This window comes from Chenopodium album, chromosome 14 (assembly GCF_948465745.1).
Source record: "Chenopodium album chromosome 14, dcCheAlbu1.1, whole genome shotgun sequence".
Taxonomy (NCBI): Eukaryota; Viridiplantae; Streptophyta; class Magnoliopsida; order Caryophyllales; family Amaranthaceae; genus Chenopodium; species Chenopodium album.
In genome coordinates, this window is record NC_137847.1 from 10,172,076 (window position 1) to 10,192,377 (window position 20,302).

Genomic DNA, 20,302 nt, shown 5'->3' on the forward strand with positions numbered 1-20,302 from the left:
CCATAATCCATAGACCCCAATACCCACCCACTAGTCCACTATGACACTAATCCGTATCAGCATCTTTCACGAAACTTACAGCTAGTTGACATCCACATCCAAGGCCGAGGCCGAGACCTTCAATTAACTTTTTTTTTAATTTTTCCTCTCTTTTTTGCTTCAGGTACTTCGCTGCTGTTCCTGCTTCAGCTTAAAATAAACCGAATGTTAATAATTTCTGGTCATCTCTGCTAATTAAATTTCTCAGCACACACACTTTGAATACTCTCTCTCTTCTTCTCCTCTCTTTCTCTCTCCTCTTTGCTCTCTTTCTCTCTCTACTTCCTGCTCAAATTTGAACCAAAACCCCTCTTTAGATTTCGAGGGAAAATCAAAAAATATGGACGGAAATACACAGTACAATCCTCGAACTGTTGAAGAGGTTTTCAGAGATTTCAAGGGTCGAAGAGCTGGCATGATCAAAGCTCTTACTACTGGTATTACTCGAGATTTTTCAACCCCATTATTTGATTTTTTATTTAGCGCAGTAATTTTTTAGGGTTCTTTGATTTTGTGTTTGTATTAACCGTTGAATTTTCTGGGTTTTTTTGTTGCAGATGTTGAAGAATTTTACCAGCAATGTGACCCAGGTTAGGGTTCTTATCATTATTTTTGGGATTTGATGTTGAATTTCTGCTTAATTTTTGAAATTTTCTGGGAGCTAATTATTATTATAGTGTGCACTAGATTTTGTTGAATGTTGATTAATGTGTAGATTTAGCATGTAATGTTTGTTCAATTGATTATTCTTTGCGCTTTTTGGGTCCCGAAATTAGGAAAAGGAATTAATCTTTTTCTTTTTTTAATGATAATGCTATTTATATTGGCTAACTTTTTTTTTAGCAGTTGATTACTGTTTGATTATTTCTGTTTTAGTGTATATAAATAAGACTTATTGTGTTGTCTCAGTAAACTGTAGCGATTACTCTATTATCTATGCTTCGCCAGATTTTTCGATTCCATTTTCGCAATTTTATTGTTTTATTAGTAGCTTTCGAATTTAATACATTGGGTTTGTCATGTTAGTTTCTTTGAGCTCTTGAATGTTTGGTCTTTCATGTTTAAAGTAGCTTTTACAAGCTGCATTCTAACAGTAGAGATTTTGGGTTCTAGATAACTCTCTACTATGAGGAAATTTGGATTGGTGGATTGGTTACTTTGCTGCTGGTTGGCTTTAAAAAATTACCTTTCCTTTGTGTTTCCTTCTTTGCCTCGTTTCCATTTTCGGGTTATGCTTGATTCTTTGTATTACAGTAAGATTTCTTAATAAGCTATCCATTATGAGTGGATGTCCATCAGTCCATGTCTGTTTAGTACTTCCTGTGTTTGAATTTTACCCTATTTATATTTTTACTTTAACCATGTTATTTTTTACTAATATATAAAATTAATGTCATCTTATATATATATATATATTCAGATTTTCGCTAACATATAATTAAAGTTATTGGTGGTCAAAGTAAGTATATAAACAATGCAAAAAGTCAAAGTGATGCATCTATTGAGAAACAAAGGGAGTATGATTTATATGCATATTTGAGCTATACTAGTAATGACTGTATGTTGTCAAGCTTTTAAACCATTTATGGTATGAAAAGGTGTTTGGCGTTCATTTTGTGTAGAAAGATTAGGTGGTCAAAGGTTTTGGATTGTGATGAGTTAGTTCTGATTTGTGTTCAGGTTAAAGTGGTAACTCTGAAAAAAGTGTACATTTTTGTATCTGGTACCGAGTATATTAGTTTCTATCTACACCTGTGATTCAATTAATAAATTTTTCTGTTGTTATTTGCCTGCAGTCCAAGTAGTGGTAGTTGTTGTGCTCTTTTCTCCCCCCACCCTGCCCCCCTATTTATTTTACCTAGCACCAATTGGCTTGCTTGCTTTAATAATTGTTGTAGCAGGTTGGCAGTGAATGCTTTGTTTGGCTTGCTTAACTAGTGCATTTTGCAGAGAAGGAGAACCTTTGTCTATATGGATTTCCAAATGAGCAGTGGGAAGTGAACTTGCCAGCAGAAGAGGTGCCTCCAGAACTCCCTGAGCCTGCTTTGGGTATTAACTTCGCCAGAGATGGCATGCAATCAAAGGACTGGCTGTCGCTTGTTGCTGTTCATAGTGATGCATGGTTGCTTTCTGTTGCCTTCTACTTTGGTGCCAGATTTGGTTTCGAAAAATCTGATAGGTATTTACTTTTCTCCTTTCTACTCAAATTATGTAGTGCCAGAATTTATTGCAACACCTGATTCAGGGTATCTTGGGAAGTTCCCATGATATAGCATACCAATTGCTTCACTCTGTACAATTAGCATTGTTATCAGCTGTTTTTGTGAAGTCCTAACTGAAATTTGTCTCACAATTTATGAAACCTGCTTTTTCTTTTTCTTCTTCTTCTTCTTTTATTCAACCCTGGTTATACAACCCTGGTTATATAATCAAGAGAAATGAGAGGAATGGAAACACAAATGGCCTTTTCTTTGATGGTGACTTGCTGGTTTGGTAAGCATTTTCAGAGTGCAGCCATAACTATTGAACGCAGATGATTTCTTCATCTCCCCCTTGCCTTTCAGTTTTGCAACATTTTTTATCTTTTAAAAAAGTTTTTCAATATTGGGATATTATGCGTAGCTTTAATTGTATATATATATTTTTTTGGTCAGATTGTTATTATCTTTGTGTTTATTGCTGTTATTGTTTCTGTTGTTATTATTTAAGATACTATTGGCAGTGCTATCATCATCATCATCAAATTTGTATTTTCTCATCTATTTTGCAGGAAGCGTCTGTTTAATATGATCAATGACTTACCTACAATATTTGAGGTTGTAAGTGGAAATGCAAAGAAGCAATCAAATTCCAAAGAGAAGACATCAGTTTCAAACAACAGCAGCACCAAATCCAAATCAAACTCAAAATCAGTAAGTCATGTTTATTTGTTAGTTATCTTTGCAAAACGTTCATCACTGTATGGGTAGTTGCATTAATTACAGAAATTGATATGTGCAATGAGAATTGGAGATAACTGATGTGTATGTCTATTGGAAAATCAATAATTCATCCAAGGGGAATGATTATGTTGGTACTATGTCTATGAGATAGAACATGTCCATGGATGAGCATATCCTTAGTATTTCTTTTGTGTGAATGATAAAATCATAATTTGCCTGCAGTTAGAGTCTTAGAGAATGGAGACCTCCATATCTTGTTTTTTTGTGTCATGTTGATGTCTAGTACCAGGCAACTGTAGTAAGCTCAAATACTACTTTATCTTATTTATCTTAGATATCATTCGGTGAGTTATGAATCTTATATTTCCACATGGTATTATCTCAACTGGATGTTGTAGTGTTATACACCAAGAATATGAGTATTGTTGTCGACAAATTTTTGGTTTTCTTTTTGTAAATGGTATTCCTTCTATTTGGGGGAATGTTGCAGTAGATTACGAGCTGGTAAAATAAAACTTAGTCAAAGCTTCTTGAATAGATTCATCTCACTATGCTGTGTTGTGTCCATAACTCCATATCAGTGTTGCTTTATTGATATTCACCCATGGCTAGCTGAGTACTTGGGTAGACCTATCCTTGTTCCTGATGATACTAGCCCGGTAGACCCATGCTTAAGAGTTTTTTCCTGGTGATACTTTATACTATTGTGTGCAAATCCATTCTTGTTATATAGCTTTTCAGAAAAACAAATCAAGTTCTCAAATGAGCATTAGGATTAGGTAGTAACTTCAATTTTTTCTTGTTGAATATATTTTCTTCCATGTTTTTTTTGGGAGTAAGGGGCATTTATTGCAATGAGAAAAGTTCTATACTATGTCATCCTGGTGCTGTGCCGGCTCACAATCTCTAATAGATAATAAAACTGGTCTAAATGTATTATTATTTGAAACATCTTTTGTGTCTTTGTACTGTTTGCTGGATTTTGTTTTGATTAAAACTACTTATTCTGAAGAAAATCACCATTGACATGATTTTTGTTTTTCTAGAACTTGCGATGTAAGTTATTGTTGCTTGGTTGGACAATGTATCACTGCTATCTTATCACTGCTATCTTTTATTGGATTCTTGTCTGTAATTAGTAAATTGGTTTTCTGATGATGATATTGTAAGGCTTGGTGGTGTTGGTGCTTTTGGACTTGTAGAAATTCAATTACATTAAAAGTATGCTATGATAAGTAAAAATTAGTTTTTCATTAGCAAAAATTTTAACAGTTTTAGTCATGTGATAAAAACTCCGCTGAATTAGATTATTAGCAAAAGTCAAGTTTTGATCACCTGATCTGTTAAAATTAGGTTTCATCAATATCATCAGTTTTAGTTAAAAGTAGTTTAAATTTAATTAGTAAAAATCAGTTTTTCAGTAAAATACAAGGTGAAGTGACATGTGCCTAACAGTTTTTCAGTCTTAAGAATTTTTTGTTATTTCACTGGCAGAAAAGAAAGGTCCAGTGAAGGTTAGGTCTGCTCATGAAGAACCTGCCTTTTGTGCTCATTAGTTCATGTTTCAACCTTTTTTGCATCTGCTAGTGGGGCCATTGGGTTCTGTAATAGGCTCATTTTGCAGTGCTTGTAATTACAGTCACATGGGGCATTGTCTTTCAAAAAAACTGTGGCTGACATCAATGTTTAAATCTGATTTTATTGCATGACTACACTATGTAGCTATCAATGAATGGTCTTGGAGTAAATTGTTGCATACTTGCATTTCACCATTTTTACATTCGATGGCTGTGTAATGAACTGGTCATAAGGTGTAGCATTATTTGAAATTACGTTGTTACTAAATGCTGTGATCAAAATTTTCAATTTCCCTTTTCATTTGTTTTATTGAATTATAGTGAGAGACTTTAAATCGCAGGCCAAGTATTCTTCAAAAGGGCCACAACCACAAAAGGATGAAGAAGATGGTTTGGATGAGGATTTTGAAGAGGAACATGGCGATACGCTTTGCGGGGCTTGTGGAGATAATTATGCTTCAGATGAGTTCTGGATTTGCTGTGATATATGTGAGAGATGGTTCCATGGGAAGTGTGTAAAGATCACTCCAGCTAGGGCTGAGCATATCAAGCAGTACAAGTGCCCATCATGCAGCAACAAAAGAGCAAGGCCTTGATCTTTTTGTTTCAAGTTGGCAATTCTCATCACTTCTATTGTACTTCCACTCGTTTGTGGTTATTCTGCTAATTGTGTAGGTGGTAGCTCTTAGTGTCATGCGTTATCAGGTGTTACATTTGTGTCCAGACGTGTGTCTAGAATTATGTTTATTCTATCAGTTAGCTTGCAGATCACTATGTTATCTTATCAACTGTGCATTCAGATTTGTAATCTACGTTGTAGGAAGTACCCTGTCACTAACTATTTTCCACTATTCTGAAATCAGTTGTTGATTTTCAGAAGAATGCAATTTATTGTGTGTCCAGAGTTCTTTAATCTGCTTCCTGTTTCTTAATTGTTACTCCGTAGTATTTTCTGTGTTGTTGTTTTTTTTTTTTTTTTTTTTTTTTTTTTTTTTTTTTTTTTTTTTTTTTTTTTTTAAATGGATTTGCACAGGCAGATAAGAAAATTGGTCAAGGCCCCAGTTGACCTTGAGAATAGCTGGAGCACCAAACCTGCAATTAAGAGTTTTCAAGTTGCTGTTCTGTAATCTGTATATGCATGTTTCTTCAATTTGATTCTTATTGTTAAAAGTTGGGAGTGATCATGTAACAAATCCATGCACTCCGAATCGCTACCCTTGTGGTTCTAACCCTGTTCAGGTTGTGCTCTAGGTGAACAATATTTTACCTTTTTACATGTTAGGATAGGACGCTAAACTCGAGTGGTATTCGAGGGACTGTCATAACCCAACAGATTTTTCTGAGTTATTCAACTTATGATGCTAAGCAATAAGCATGACTCACTTCAGCAAAATTGGTGTCTCCACAATCTAGCCTGCACTACAAAAGCCTTATTCCACCATAAGATAAGAGCAAATTGCCCTTCCAAGCTGGCAGAATGCAGCCCCAAGTTTTAACAATTTGTGGTTGGGATTGCTCCAATGCTTGGTGTCTGATCCTGTTATCCTTCCTGTAATCTGACTCTCTGACGACAAGCTATGCCCTAACTGCTACAGAAGTAACTTCGGTAGGGTAAGAGGCAACTTGACATTTGACAACGATGTACCTTATAATACTAGACTTCACAACAGAGCAATTTGCCATTTTTTATGCCACGGTTCACCTTCATGCTAACCATCCACCAACCGAGCACAGCCTTTAGAGTTTACAACAGGAACTATGAACCCTCTGAATGTCTGAAGTGGTGCAGATTGGGTTAGTTTATAGAGGCAAGACTAAGTGGATAGAATCAGAATGATGCAAGTTTAAGATGCAAAGAGAAGTTTAATCTCTTACTAATTTAATAACACTATTTATTTATAACAAGTCATGATCTTACAAGGACATGATCTTTTTGGGTTATTGTTGGTTCAGAAATGCTAGGATTACTAAATAGATACATACAAATCATTCATTGAGCATAAATTGTCTAAATTCTGATGCACAGAGGATACTTCTCAAAACCTGGAAGTCATTAATCCAATTGCAATGCTGAAATTGTTTTCAATTTTTCATAAGTTTCCTTATAACGTTATGATGACCCTAGTGTTCAAAGGTCGATCCGATCTAATACGTATCCAAAGTCTTGACCCGTTACTTGACCAACTTCATAGTTTTTTTTTTTTTTTTTTTTTTTTTTTTGACAAACCAACCAACTTAATAGTTAATAGTCTATAAAATCGAATATAAATATACTATACATGAATTAAAACCAAAACTCGCATTAACACGATCCGACTTAAAACCCAATTGGACTTGCCCGAATTAGTCCAACCCCATTGTTGAGTCTAGCCAAATTAAATTCAATGACAAAAAAAGAAAAAGAGGCAAAACAAATTGAGACCATACTTCAAAGTTAAAACAATATTCTTTCTAGAAAAATCTGCAATAATTTGGCAAATAAAAACAGTAAGTTCCAAGATTCATACGTGGACAGTATCTACACTGTCCACGACTCCACGTATGAACAGATTCAATCGATAGATAATCTTTTTTATTTACCACCTTTATATTTTTATTTTTTATTTTGACGTGTATTGCTAACAATAATCTTGTCAGAATACCCAAAATTCACTTAATTGAATATTCTCGATATCAAATTTTGCATAAAAAAACTTCCAATTTTAGAAATTTGTAAAATCTTATTGATTGATCCATTGAACAATTTTGAGCAACCTTAATTAGGAAGTAAAGGATTCAAAATGCCCAGCAGTGATGAGGGATTTGAAGAAATCAATGAATATGAACATTCATTTGAGAAAGTTAAACAGAGGTTAAAGGATCGATCTAAGGTAACCCCACCAATTTTTCTGGTTTTTTCTTTGATTATTTTCAAATTTGTTGGTTTTTTTGTGATTGATTCTGAAATGGGTATGTTTAATTATTGAAGAAAGTTGCAGAAACTAGAGAGAAAACGAAGAAGATTATCTCTGAACATGCTGAAAGGATTGCCAAACAAGCTGAAGAACACGAAAGATTCATCAATAAGGTATTTTTAATGGTTATTTATAGATTTTGAGTTGTTTTGGCATCTGGGTTCTGGTTGTGTACTATTAATTTATTGAATGTATGTAAGGTGTTTGTTTAAATGTGCAGCTGAAATTTTGTGGGGTTTTTGTGATTTATTGTTTGATCGCAGGTTACTTATCTGTGTGGTGTACTTGGGTTTGGAGGATTTTGCTTTCTACTTGGGGCAAGTGAGTCTTTAATTTCTTACCAATCTGAATTTTTGTTTTGCAGCATTTATTTTGTTTTAGGTGTAGATTTAGGTTGTTAAATCGTAGTACTTATTGTCCAATTTTTAATTTTTCAGGGCCACAAGATGTTCCTATTGTGTACTGTCTATTTTATGTCATATTTGTTCCACTGAGATGGATTTACTATCGGTACAAGAAGTGGCATTACTATCTTTTGGTAAATCTGGTCTCAACTACCAACAATTTATTATTTCATTACACATTAATGGTATGTTACAGAGTAGTAAAGTATGTATCAAGGCATTGTTTATTCTATAATTTAGCGAGTTCCGATTGATTTTGTAGTCCACTATTCATTCCACTTATGTAATGCATGGTGGCATTTCTCAATGAATTTAAGGAGATATTGGGCGAATTATGCATGAACCTTATTGAGCAACATTGGACTTTGTAATATACTTATATGGATGATAAAACATGGCTTCTATTGGTAAGTTAAGCAACTTAAATTCCGTGAGCTGTACGGGCCTAAAGTTGTGCTGGTTTTCCAATTGCAATTTTTACTGTCAAGTTTAACTCTAATATGTGTAGTGTACCTTAATTGAGAAGTGCTCTCTAAGATCAGCCAATTCAGCCATTTGTTAGTCAATAGTGGTCCTAAAGTTTTTTGGTTCATCAAATTGGAATGAATTGGTATGAAATCTCATACTAGAGAGGTATGGGTTCTAAAACCCATAATAGTCCAAAGTTGTTTGGTTTATTGTTGGAATGGATTCTATCCTTCATTAATAGAATGGATTGTGAATCTTAGGGGGAGGGGTGGTTATTGGGGGGGGGGGGGGGGGGGGTTTAGAACCCCTTGGGTACGAGATTCCGTTACTAAAAACCTCAACCAAACAAAAAACTAGATGGAATGGATTCTAACTCTATTCTAACCCATTCCAAATGATCTAACCAAACGACCCCTAAATGAATGGAAGGGTGTTTTATAGAAACCTCTTATCTTTGACGGTTACTGAATTATACTGCAGTACTTTAGTAACTGATGAAGAAATCATTTTTGTTGGTGCTTCTTAAAACCCTTACTAAAGTCAGTTAAAGTATTTTAAGTTACAAAAGAAAAAAGGAAGCAGTTCTTTTTTTTTTTTTTCCCCCCTAAATAATAATTTGTAGTTTTGTACAAGAAGTACAATTTGTTGAGTTCTGAAGCTTGCTAACTCACTTCTCCTGTACTGGAATACTTTAGATAAAACACCAAAATTTCATACCTTAGCAGGTCATACATGTTGCAATCATCTAATTCAAACAAAACATAGATAAAATGTATCCCCTTATCTTCTCTCACCTCATTACCCCTTTTATCCCAACCTTCTCAAGTTTCAAAATGTGGTTAGTATTGTTTTTTTTCAAAGTAGTACTTGTGTAGTTAGACATTTTTTGGTGAATATAGGCTTTTCTAGCAAATGGTTCTTTTGGAAAATGTTGAATAACCTAGGCTTATCTTGATAAAAGTGCATACTTGAGAAAATATCCTGCCACCTCAAAAAGTTTTTTCTTTTTACTATGTCACCGTAGGATTGACCTGCTGTATTATTTTTGTCTATTAGATCTTTGTATGGGGAGGAGAAGTATTGTGGTGTGAATGGGAGCTTAACCAAGTATCGATGTGTATAAACTATAAAAGTTGAGAATCCCTTTTGGCCTTGTCCTGACCTGTTTTATTAGTTTTGAATAGAAAATTTCTCTTTCTTTGATTTCTTGTATTATTGTATCGAGAGGTGAGTTCATGTTTTACTGTTGTTTATGTCCATACGTAGGCTGTGTATTGCACAAGGAGAAACTAAAGCCTTGGAAATGAAATCAAACCCTTATGAAACCTTTTTTATATTTTATTTTTTTAAAATTTTATAATTTGGACTGGAGAGTGCTATGAACATCCTTGTATCATAATTTTCTTCAATGAAAAGTTTATGTATTAAGAGATTCATTTTCAAGTAAATAAGATTTTAAGTTCTGCCAATAAAATTATATAATAGTTACTGAAAGAGACTAACTAATAAATTTTACGCAATCAAATAAAAAATTATGTTGCCTTGTATTATTGGTGTTTACAACTTGGATGGGACTATGGGAGCTGTACAGGAAGCGTTGGTGAATAATATGGATGTAACCATGTAAGGCTGTATGTGGAGGTGCTATTGTGCTTAAATTGTTGTGGATAACATTAAACCTGTCATCCTTAAAGCAGATTTAAATTTTCAAGGAACATAGTGCAAGTCAAGCATCTCAAAATAATCGTGGCAATTCAAGGTAATGTGTGACTCATAGCTTGTGTATTGGAGAGCTAGGGAATTTGCGTCTATATAGTCTGATGTGCATTTCTCTTATGGCCCATTTGGTAGGTGGCCATAAATGATGGTAATGGGAATGAATTCATTTGTAAATTTATAAGCAGATTCAAGGTTCATTCCCATAGTAATACTAGCACCCCCGTAATTGACCATTTTTCTATTGAAATTTTCATTTTCACCTAATACCTCCTCCCAAGTGGTAATGGGTGGTAATGAAAAAACATGAAGAAAACACATGCTTATTACTGGCTACCAAACATGCCGTTAGTGACCTTGGGGCTTTTTGCTTCTGGTTTAGAAGTTTAAGTACAGCTGGAATTTATTTTTTTTCTTTTGGTAGTTCATAGGTGTTAAAATAATGTAAGAATATCTGTTCTTTATCCTATGGTATCATTATATGTCCATATCTGTTGAGATCTTATGACTAATGATTGTTCTTGAGAAAATGGAAGTAGAAGAAAAGTTGGAACTCGAAAGGCGTAATATAATGATAAGCCATTGCCCAATTTTGAGAAAAAAGGGTAATAAATACTCTGTATAAAGTATTTTTTTTTTTCTTTTTTTTTTAGATTAATCCTGGAATGAATTTCAAGAAATGAATTGACTCAAGGCATGCAAGATATTTATGGCAAGCTCTTATTAGCCTTCTCTTTAAGAAGGAAACCCATATCAAGAGGACATACCTTTGTTTACTTTTCTTACAATTTTATTAGAAGATGATTCCTTGCATCAAATTGTGCTTTTTTTGTTTTCTTCTTCCCTGATCCACTTAATACTTGACTCAAATACGGAGAAAGGAGATTAGATCACGACCTTGTTGTAGAAGGAAACTTGGAATTAAGGGCTTGTTGGATTCTATTTTTTCATGTACCATCTCCATGTCGGCTACTTTCCCCGAGCTCACTGTGAATGTTGTAATGGCCTTATAGGTTGATGTACTATGCTTATTTACATATTGGTTTATCCTGTCTAAATTCTGAACATGTTGACTCCTGATATTATTTATCCTTTCTTATTTTGCCTCTGAGATAATTTTTCCATTTTTCATTTTGAAATTCATTTGTTTAGGTTATAAAATTTATAGTTTAACCTTGTGACAAAGTTTCTACCCATAACTTGAACTCATGTCAATGGTCTAATTTTTCTGGAGAATGACACTGCAAAGCTTGATGCCTTGAATTTGTAAAGGGATTCTGAGGTGTAAGTTGAATACACTATAACAGTAAGTATACCAAATTACCAATTACTTGAGTCATTTTAGATGTAGTAAGGTTGAAGAATATCTGGACAAAATAGGACTGTATTCTTAGAACTTGGTAAATAATGTTCTCATCAAGACTTTCAACTCTTCAAGGCTTCAACTATTATTAGAATTCTATTACAAGGAAAGGGTGGTGATAGTTGATTTTTGAGACTATCTTGGGCTACAGTTCTATAATGGAGCCATGGAGGTATATGAAGTGAACTTATACCTGTATACCATCTTGAAGCTCGAATGTTTCTTTTGACTAATGCATTATACAAGAGTTTATCATGACGCAGTTACTTAGCTGTTGGTTTACTTCACGTTGCTGCTTATTCAGGCCAATAAGTTTATCATATTTCATTCCATAATGTATCTTGACACTTAATGTACATAAGAACAGTACAGATTAGCTTTTATTGGAAGAATATCTAATAGGTGTTGTCATATCTCTTTTCATTGTTACTTTTTTGATCAAAGATATGAAGAAATGCCTCTCATTGTGATTGTTCATTTTGTAACAGGATTTTTGCTACTATGCGAATACAATATTCTTGGTTACACTTCTCATGTATCCGAAAAATGAAAAGCTTTTTATGGTTTGCTTTTCATTTGCTGAGGTATGTGATTTTTATTTATTTATTTATGCTACTTTGGGGAATTTCCTTTCATCCATCTTAATCTGTTCCTGACTTGCCACTGCAGGGTCCTTTAGCATGGGCAATTATTGTGTGGAGATGTAGCTTGGTTTTTAATTCAATTGACAAAATTACTAGTGTCCTTATTCACCTATTACCTGGTAAGTAAAGAATTCATATAGACTGATGATTTTTATTTTTTTTATTTTTTTATCAAACATTTTTCTACTCTATGCTCTTAATACTTCATGGCAAGTCTTGGCTACCAGAAGCTTACTTTATATTAACAACTAAAAACATATGTTTACTAGTTGTGTCAATTTGCTGTACATATGTCGTGGCAATCTATGCCTAGTTGAATCGGAAATATTATCAGTCTATCACCCTTTCTTCTGTCTGCAACTCTGCATGTCTTTTTTGCTAGTTCCTTCTTTTTGGCTCAGCAATTAGAGACCTGCACTTTAGAGCCTATCTGTTGTTCTAAAATTTAGAATAAACTGGTTTCTGAGGCATTTTTCTACTGGAATTAACACTTTGGCAGGGTATTATGTTTTGTGCTTATAAAATTAGGTTATTTGGTATTAGCAAGCTATGACGATTTTGGAGCTTCAGTAAATTGACAGGACAATGAACAATTCAGAGAGAACATTTTTGAGAACATATCAACTTTTGAGTCAATAACACCTGTGCTACGATACATATTTAGTAGCTGGAAGTCAGTAATTTTATACACGATACATTGAGTTACTAAGAGCTGTTAGTTAGACTGGGAGTGAAATGTTTGTAGTTTGCACTTAGTGCAAGGATGTTTTAGAAGGTTACACTTTATATGCTTTCATGATCACAAAGGGAGAGTTTAATTCATTAGGTATAAGGAGTGGGGTAATATTGGTAGTGCAGAGTTAGTCTGTTAGGAGTAATTTGTAAACACGGAAATTTTATGAGTGTGTTACATTAAATTAAATTAAATAAATTTGGGTTTAAATCATGTTGATAATACATTTTGATTATTTTTGCCAACCCAAATAAATAATCCGAATTAATCAAATACTGTTCGGGTTGTAATATAAATTAAATGAACCAGGTTAAAAGACTTTTAAGTTTTAACAAGGGCCTAGCCCAAACCTACTAAGTCCAATCAAGGAGTTCATATCTCCTATCAATATACTTTTTCTCCTTCAAAAGAGGATTCAAAAATCATTATTCCCAATAGCTCATAAAACTCTACCGGAATTCTCTCTAAAATAAGTCAACAAGCACATCACATTCGTGCCGACTTGTTCATATACACTCAAACATATTTGAACGGGATTAAGCGACATCATCAAACATCACGCTACAATCAAATTAAAGTCGACGCTATCAAACGTCACCCTATAGGTGTCAATGTCACACACGTGTCTTCATCCAGCTGCGGAAAAGAATTAGAGGATTTAGTTTATTATATTATAAACTGTTAAGACAGAAATTTTACCCTATTCAAATATTTCTCAAAATTCATTTGTTACTTTATTTTCCGTCTGTATTTATTTAGACTAGAAATTTGTGTAGACAAATTAGCTTGGAGAGGAAACAAATGAATTAGTATAGAGAAAAGAGGGGAGCTGCTATATCTATATCTAAGAGATTAGACAGAGAGGGAATTATGAAAATATTGTGATTCAATCAATCAATCAAAGCCTTAATCCTATAAGTAGGGTTGGTTGCATGAACCAAAAATGACTATTTTGTATAGTCATCCACAATAATCTAAAATATTGCCATTAAGTTTTTCTTTTGTGTTAATTTGTTAATGGGAGTGTCCAGCCACTCAAAGGCCTGGGCTTGTAATCCTCTTAGTAATGATTTGATTGTACTGCTAATACAACCATTTATCAATTTTCCCCTAAGGTCATCTTCATCTTCCTCATTTTTTTTTTCTTTTCTTTTTCCTTTGATTTTCCAATCTATTACAAAGAAAGCAGAGCCTATTTCTTGAGCTGCTCAGAACTTGAATATCTTATGTGGTGGTTTTTCAGGTTTGGTTTTCTTTACAATTCGGTGGTGGAATCCAACCACCTTTGCAGCCATGCATCCTGAAGGAACTGATCGTAGAGTCTCATGGCCTTATGTGGAAAACCAATCATACCTGTGTACATGGCTATTTCTAGTCCCATTGGTTGCTTACACCCTTTGGCAAGTTCTCTATTTTCTGATAGTTAATGTGCTGCGTAGACAGAGGCTTATGCGAGATCCAGAAGTCATGACCTCTTACAGGTATTGATGGTTAATGATATTAATATGAATTGTGTCATTGAAAGAGACAGTAACTGAAAGCCCGTAACTTAGTGTAGATTCCTATGGTGACTATAATGATTGAAAGAGCATTTGGGCACCCATTTTATACTCCAAGACTTAAATTGGTTTGGTTGTCCACTTTCTGAAATATTTATTGAATAATGTAGGGAACTTTCAAAGAAAGCTCAAAAGGCAAACAGTATATTGTGGCGACTGAGTGGCTTGCTTGGGGACCAGAATCGAATGTTGATGTATATAGTTTATCAGGCTCTGTTTACCGTGGCAACCATGGCACTCACTGTTCCCATCTTCCTGTCATATGAGCTGTCTGTGATCTTCCAAATTCTGAAGGTCTCTGCCGCTGTCTGGAATGGAGGAAGCTTTGTGCTAGAAGTGATGCCAAGACAGGTGATTATGAAGGAGAAGAAGAAAAATATAGAAGTGCAACCTGTTGAAGCCCAGCCCCAGCTTGATAGTTCCACGCCTCTTGAGAACCCAGCTTCTACAGACGATGCGCAACAAACTTGACAGTTGTTTAACTTAAAAGTCTTTTAATCAATGATTGATTTTAGCTGCTGTTATAGATGACCTTTAATTCTCATTTAAATGAACAAATGTATTGTTTTTGGCCTGCACTTCGTCTGAACTCCTGCCTACGTACTCTGTTCAAGCATAGAGAGGATACATGCAGGTATAGCTTTGGTGATAACCTTGATGTGAGTTCCTTTTTTTAATGACTCCAATTATGTTTGCGTTTATGTCTTTTAATCGTGTATAAATAGGAAGTAAATGACAGCGATGTAACAATATGAGTTTTCTACTATATAATTTGTATACAAGTACTAATTTTGATTATACATTTATACACCGTATATTTTTTACTAATATATACTTAGTATATATAAATAATTAAAGGCTAAGATAAAGAGGTTATAGGCTATACCTTTTGTAACTGTTATGCATTATGAGTACATTATACAGTCACAATTCTCACAAAAGATATTCTAGCATTGTTATCTGCCTGCCTTAATTAAGTGCCTTTCGGTGGCGTAAAATAACAAAAGTAGAAAGCATTTTTGTGGCCATTTATTATACTCTACGTCACATGGATACAATTACACACACCATCATGCGGCACATAAAAATTCCTTGTCATCTACCACTCTATTTTAGCCTACTTATATCTTGACAAGTTTTAATGGTATTTAGAATTTTAGATCAAGCTCATTCTTTAAAAAAGAAAATGAAATAATCCCTGTCATTGCATTTACCCTTTAATTAATCTTTACTTCGACCATCATTTGTAATTTATAGCAACGAAAAATATATTATGTGGGTCTTTAGTATTTCGGTGTTATAATTTATACAAATATTAATACTCAAAGCTTTAAAATGACCAGTCTAAGATTTTTTTTTAAAAAAAAAATAAATTATATTTGCAATTTTGGCAAAATTCGTGTGCAATTTTGGCTAAAGAGTGAAGTTTCATGTGATTTGGAATTTTGGATGTCTAAGCTATTACTGCTATACTCCATACAAATTACCTGTCATATACGGAACATAAGAACAATTGCATGATTACTACTATCCAAGGAAATTCTATCCTAAAACCCCCCTCAAATACACACAAATATAATTTTTTTATTTTTTTTTAAAAAAAAGCAGAAAAATCAGAATAAAACAAAAATTCTACACCGAATTATAGTTGTATAAACAGCTAGAAAAACAAGCTGTACATGGGACATACATATACCAGTATTTCTATCTACTTAATTGTTAATATTTGATCCTAAACTTAAATTAACATCCACTTATAAAATATGAAGATATCATTCTGTGCTTAAACCAAGTTTAACAATGGCATCCCACAACCTTTGAATCTCTCCGTACACATCATCAGTTGGCAGCTGAAATCTGCAACAAGGGCAAGTGTTTCTTTTAGTAAGCCAAGGCAACACACACTTCCAATGGAATATATGCTCACATGGTAATACACACACATCCCTCCCTTTTATCATTTCCTCTTTGCATATCACACACTCTACCCCACCACTGCTCTCGATCGAGGGCAATGCCACCACTGCGTCGACTGAGGCAGCTACCTCCTTCCCGGCCTCGATCACGTTGCCGCACCCTTTGGTGTTGACAAATCTCCTGCATTTTACTACCAGGTCCACAAATGCCCCTAGCACCTGATAGGGTGTTAGGGACATTGCAAAGCCTGTAGATAGGTTATTCAACATGGTATCAGAGCCATACAGCTTCAGGATCCCCTGCCAATGCGCAGGGGATACTGACTCTAGGGTTGCCGGGTGGTGCTGGCGGACTTCACAGAAGAATAAGAGTAAGAGGACGGAATCAAGATCACGAAGGCGGACCCTACTGGAGGAGGACATGTACTTTTGGGACAATGAAGGGAACAAGAAGGGTGTAAGGAGGTGGAGGAAGGAGAGGAGGTGGCGGGCGACGAGGAGGGATTTCTCAGAGAGGGAGAGGGAGTAGAGGTGGTTGATGGTGTGAGTGAAGAGGGCGGGTGAGGTGAGGAGGGATGCAAGGTGGTGGTTGTGGCGGCGAAAGGTGGAGGAAAGAGAATGAGACAATGAGTTAAGTTGAGAAGAGGTGAGTGTGGAGAGGGCAGCCATGATTATGGACTCGGTTGTTGTAGTAAATTGGTCAGCCATAGTTGAGTATAGGATTCTTTGGGATTGGGAGAAATGTGATCATCAACTTTTTTAGTGGAGAAGAGAAGCTTTGTAAATTAAGGAATTGATGATTTGTGGGGGCATTTTTATACACATTTTTTTTGTAGTTTGTATGGGCCAGAGGAATTCCTTACTTTGACTCTTTTGCAAACACCCACAGTCTATATCAAAGGCCTTTTGCTAGAAGTCTAGAAATTTATATTCTCTAAAGTTAAATGTAAAATCTGAAAAGCAAAAGGCTACTCAAGTGTTTGATCACATATCGAGATTATCGACTATGTGTATATGTTACTCCCTCTATCCCTTTATGTTTTTCCTAGTTTTCTTTAAGTTTATTTTATTGAGTTTGTCGTAAGATTTGAGGATTAACACTTTAGTCTCACATTCACTACATTATTAGGTTTCTTTAAATTTTTTTCTTATCAACTTTATGACCTAGCTAAATATTAATTTAAAAAAAAAAAATTCAATGGAGCAGAAAAAGCGACGAAGGTCATGTTTACTTCACCTTATTTATGCTGAATCGAAATTATTGTTATTGAGCTGAAATTATTTTTATTTAGCTAAAATCATTTTTACTAATTTCTTATTTTTTGTTCTTTACAGTTACTCATTTTTATTGAACTGAAATTATTTTTACTGGATATTTTTTTTATATGGTGAAGAAAACACAGCCGAAATTACCGTCTTATATAAAATTATATTTTTAAAGTCTTAAAGTAGAACACAAGATCAAATCTCATATGCATGTATATGTTTTCTTATAACACTCTTCCAATATAATCGATGTAAAAACATTCTCTACACGTCTTTAATAATTTTATCAACATATAAATCTATTACTCATACAGTCATACATATACATTATTTATACAGACATACATAACAACATACATCATTGATTCATTGATTGGCTAATTACTTAGCTATAATTTATGACATAACAAACTAATGTATTTCATTAATCTTACAGGGATATTACTTAGCTTTCCAAATTTTCAATATTTCATTCATCATATCACATGACAAGAAACATTGTTCTATCATGGTTATATTTAGCAAAAAGGCTTGAAATCAATATAAGATTGAACTTGAAAAAAATAACATTGTTAATAGTTATAGCAATTTATATGAAAATATCAATATCTATTTTGTAGGTTTAATGATATTTCATACTTTATTTTCCCTATATATTATAGTTATTATAAGGGATTTAAAGTATCTTAGGCATGCATTACTACTCTGGCGGAAATTGATTTAGCTCAGTAAAATGCTCGGGCTACCTTTTCCTCAAAAAAGTATCTTAGGCAGCCCTCATAGCGTATAGAAACATTGCACACAAAAAGGCAAGGTAGGTAAAGGCATAAGCAAAGTCCAAATCTTGCACAGAATGTAATGGACATATGCTATTGGATTTGTGCAATGGATTTGTTGTGGATCACAAAGCAATTATAATTGACCTAATTGGTATAAGAATGTGTGTAAGATTTGTGCACAATGTCCAATTAGCTACATTCTTCTTCTTTCATCGATCTATTCACTGATTTGGCCGCAAATAATTGCAAAGCAACAAGCAGAAATGCAAAAAACTTAAAGACAGATTTCATGAATTTCATGTTCCCTATTTCTCTAACATATCATATTATTGATAAATTGGTGTGACTTTTCTTAAATTTTATTCAATTGGATTTTTCTATATTAACAATATGTTTTGATTGTTATCCAAGTATGCATGATAGTGTAGTAGATCCAAAATGAGATGATACACTAAACATTGTAATTAATTGATACTTAGTTACTCTAATAACGCTACATAAAAAAAGACCTTATAAAGTAATTACTAAGCATACAAAGTAACCTGATCTGATTTTTGAAAGACTATAATACACAATATAAAAGGCAAAATGAAGATATTCTTGAACCTATTTTCTCTCCTTTCCATTTTGAAATTTGTTATACACACCCAGGTGTATCGTACACCATAAGTATTTTGTTCTCATTTAATGATTGTTTTTTTCATTTAATCATCAAATGAAGAGCAAAAACTAACCTTGCATTAGTTGGGTGTACGGTATACCCGGGAGTATATAACAATCTCTCCTTCCATTTTACTCCGTAGTAAGTTGGTATATCTCTATATTTTATTTCTTTTACGTCAATGAAATTATCTTTTTAATCCTCCCTCAATCCCCATATGGGTCTACTTTATCTTATTGATGATACTCTAACTAATCTCTCTAAACGCATTTTTTTTTTCCCTATCCAAAAAGTCAAAAAAGAGGACGTACTTGTCTACATTAATTTGTTTAATAACGTTGCTTGATATGAAGTTACAATTTACATGAATTTTTGTATGGAACTGAATGGGAAGGTCTTTTGGATTAGAATAAAAAATACGAAAAACAGATGTAGTTGTACTTCTAAGATTAAGAACTTGATCTTATGAGCCTCTAAGAGTCTAATAAAGCTTGACAAAGAGCAATTCAACTACCAAGCTATATTAACAAGGATTAGAATACGAAAAACAATAATTTGACATTTTTCTAGATTGTCCTATTAATATGGAATCGAGGATGATGATGGTAGGTTGTGGCGGTGTGGCCTCACTGGTTTTGGGTCCGGAAACTGGCTAGGTGAACTCCAACCCTACAATCCTCAAGATAGGTACGGTCCTAAAGATGGAGTCTCTAAAACTCAAGTTAGTTGACATCTTGCCATGTATGATGTATCTTGTTTGGCAAAAGTAGCAGTAGCGGGTAGCTTTTAGCGGTCGAGTAGCGAGTAGTTGTTACGGTAGCGAATAACTGTCAATTAGTAGTGGGTAGAAGTTAGCTGTTAAAGTAACGGTTGATAGTATGAATGTTTGGCAAAAGTAGCATTTATAATATTAAAATATATCAAAATTCATATAAATATTAATTAAAAAATAACAAAAATTTGTCAAACGCTATCCACTACTTCTAAATGCTACTATTTTTAACGTTTGAGAAAAGATAACTAAACGCTACCTCTATCGCTAACGCTACTGGAACCGCTACCTCGTCAAACACTCTCAAATTTTTTCCAGCAGTGTTTTGACTAGTCAAAACGCTAATCGCTACCTCAAACGCTACCACCAAACAGAAAAAGAGATTTAAGAGCATTACTAGTTTGGGGTCCGGGCGATGCCTCGAGTTATGTTTAAATATAAAATGAAAAATTACCTTGAGTTTAAATAATATTTTGGAACCAATATCTTAAGTTTACATAATAAAATAA

At 33.9% G+C, this 20,302-nt stretch overlaps 3 protein-coding genes across 3 annotated transcripts; 2 read left to right on the forward strand and 1 right to left on the reverse strand.

Annotated features, from left to right (window-relative positions):
- Positions 1–209: 209 nt before the first annotated feature.
- On the forward strand, positions 210–5,471 carry LOC145580038 (PHD finger protein ALFIN-LIKE 5-like). Its single transcript, XM_081637356.1, has 5 exons — positions 210–476; positions 597–629; positions 1,990–2,218; positions 2,810–2,951; positions 4,900–5,471. The coding sequence occupies exons 1-5, from the start codon at positions 380–382 to the stop codon at positions 5,152–5,154; spliced, it is 756 nt and encodes a 251-aa protein (XP_081493482.1). The 5' UTR covers positions 210–379; the 3' UTR covers positions 5,155–5,471.
- A 1,690-nt stretch (positions 5,472–7,161) lies between these two features.
- On the forward strand, positions 7,162–15,199 carry LOC145580039 (glycerophosphocholine acyltransferase 1-like). The gene is made up of 8 exons (XM_081637357.1): positions 7,162–7,428; positions 7,527–7,625; positions 7,776–7,833; positions 7,950–8,050; positions 11,952–12,047; positions 12,133–12,226; positions 14,084–14,321; positions 14,510–15,199. The coding sequence occupies exons 1-8, from the start codon at positions 7,339–7,341 to the stop codon at positions 14,868–14,870; spliced, it is 1,137 nt and encodes a 378-aa protein (XP_081493483.1). The 5' UTR covers positions 7,162–7,338; the 3' UTR covers positions 14,871–15,199.
- Positions 15,200–15,876: 677 nt separating this feature from the next.
- LOC145578876 (E3 ubiquitin-protein ligase SGR9, amyloplastic-like) lies at positions 15,877–17,150 on the reverse strand. Its single transcript, XM_081636174.1, has one exon. The coding sequence runs from the start codon at positions 17,021–17,023 to the stop codon at positions 16,172–16,174; it is 852 nt and encodes a 283-aa protein (XP_081492300.1). The 5' UTR covers positions 17,024–17,150; the 3' UTR covers positions 15,877–16,171.
- Positions 17,151–20,302: the final 3,152 nt, after the last annotated feature.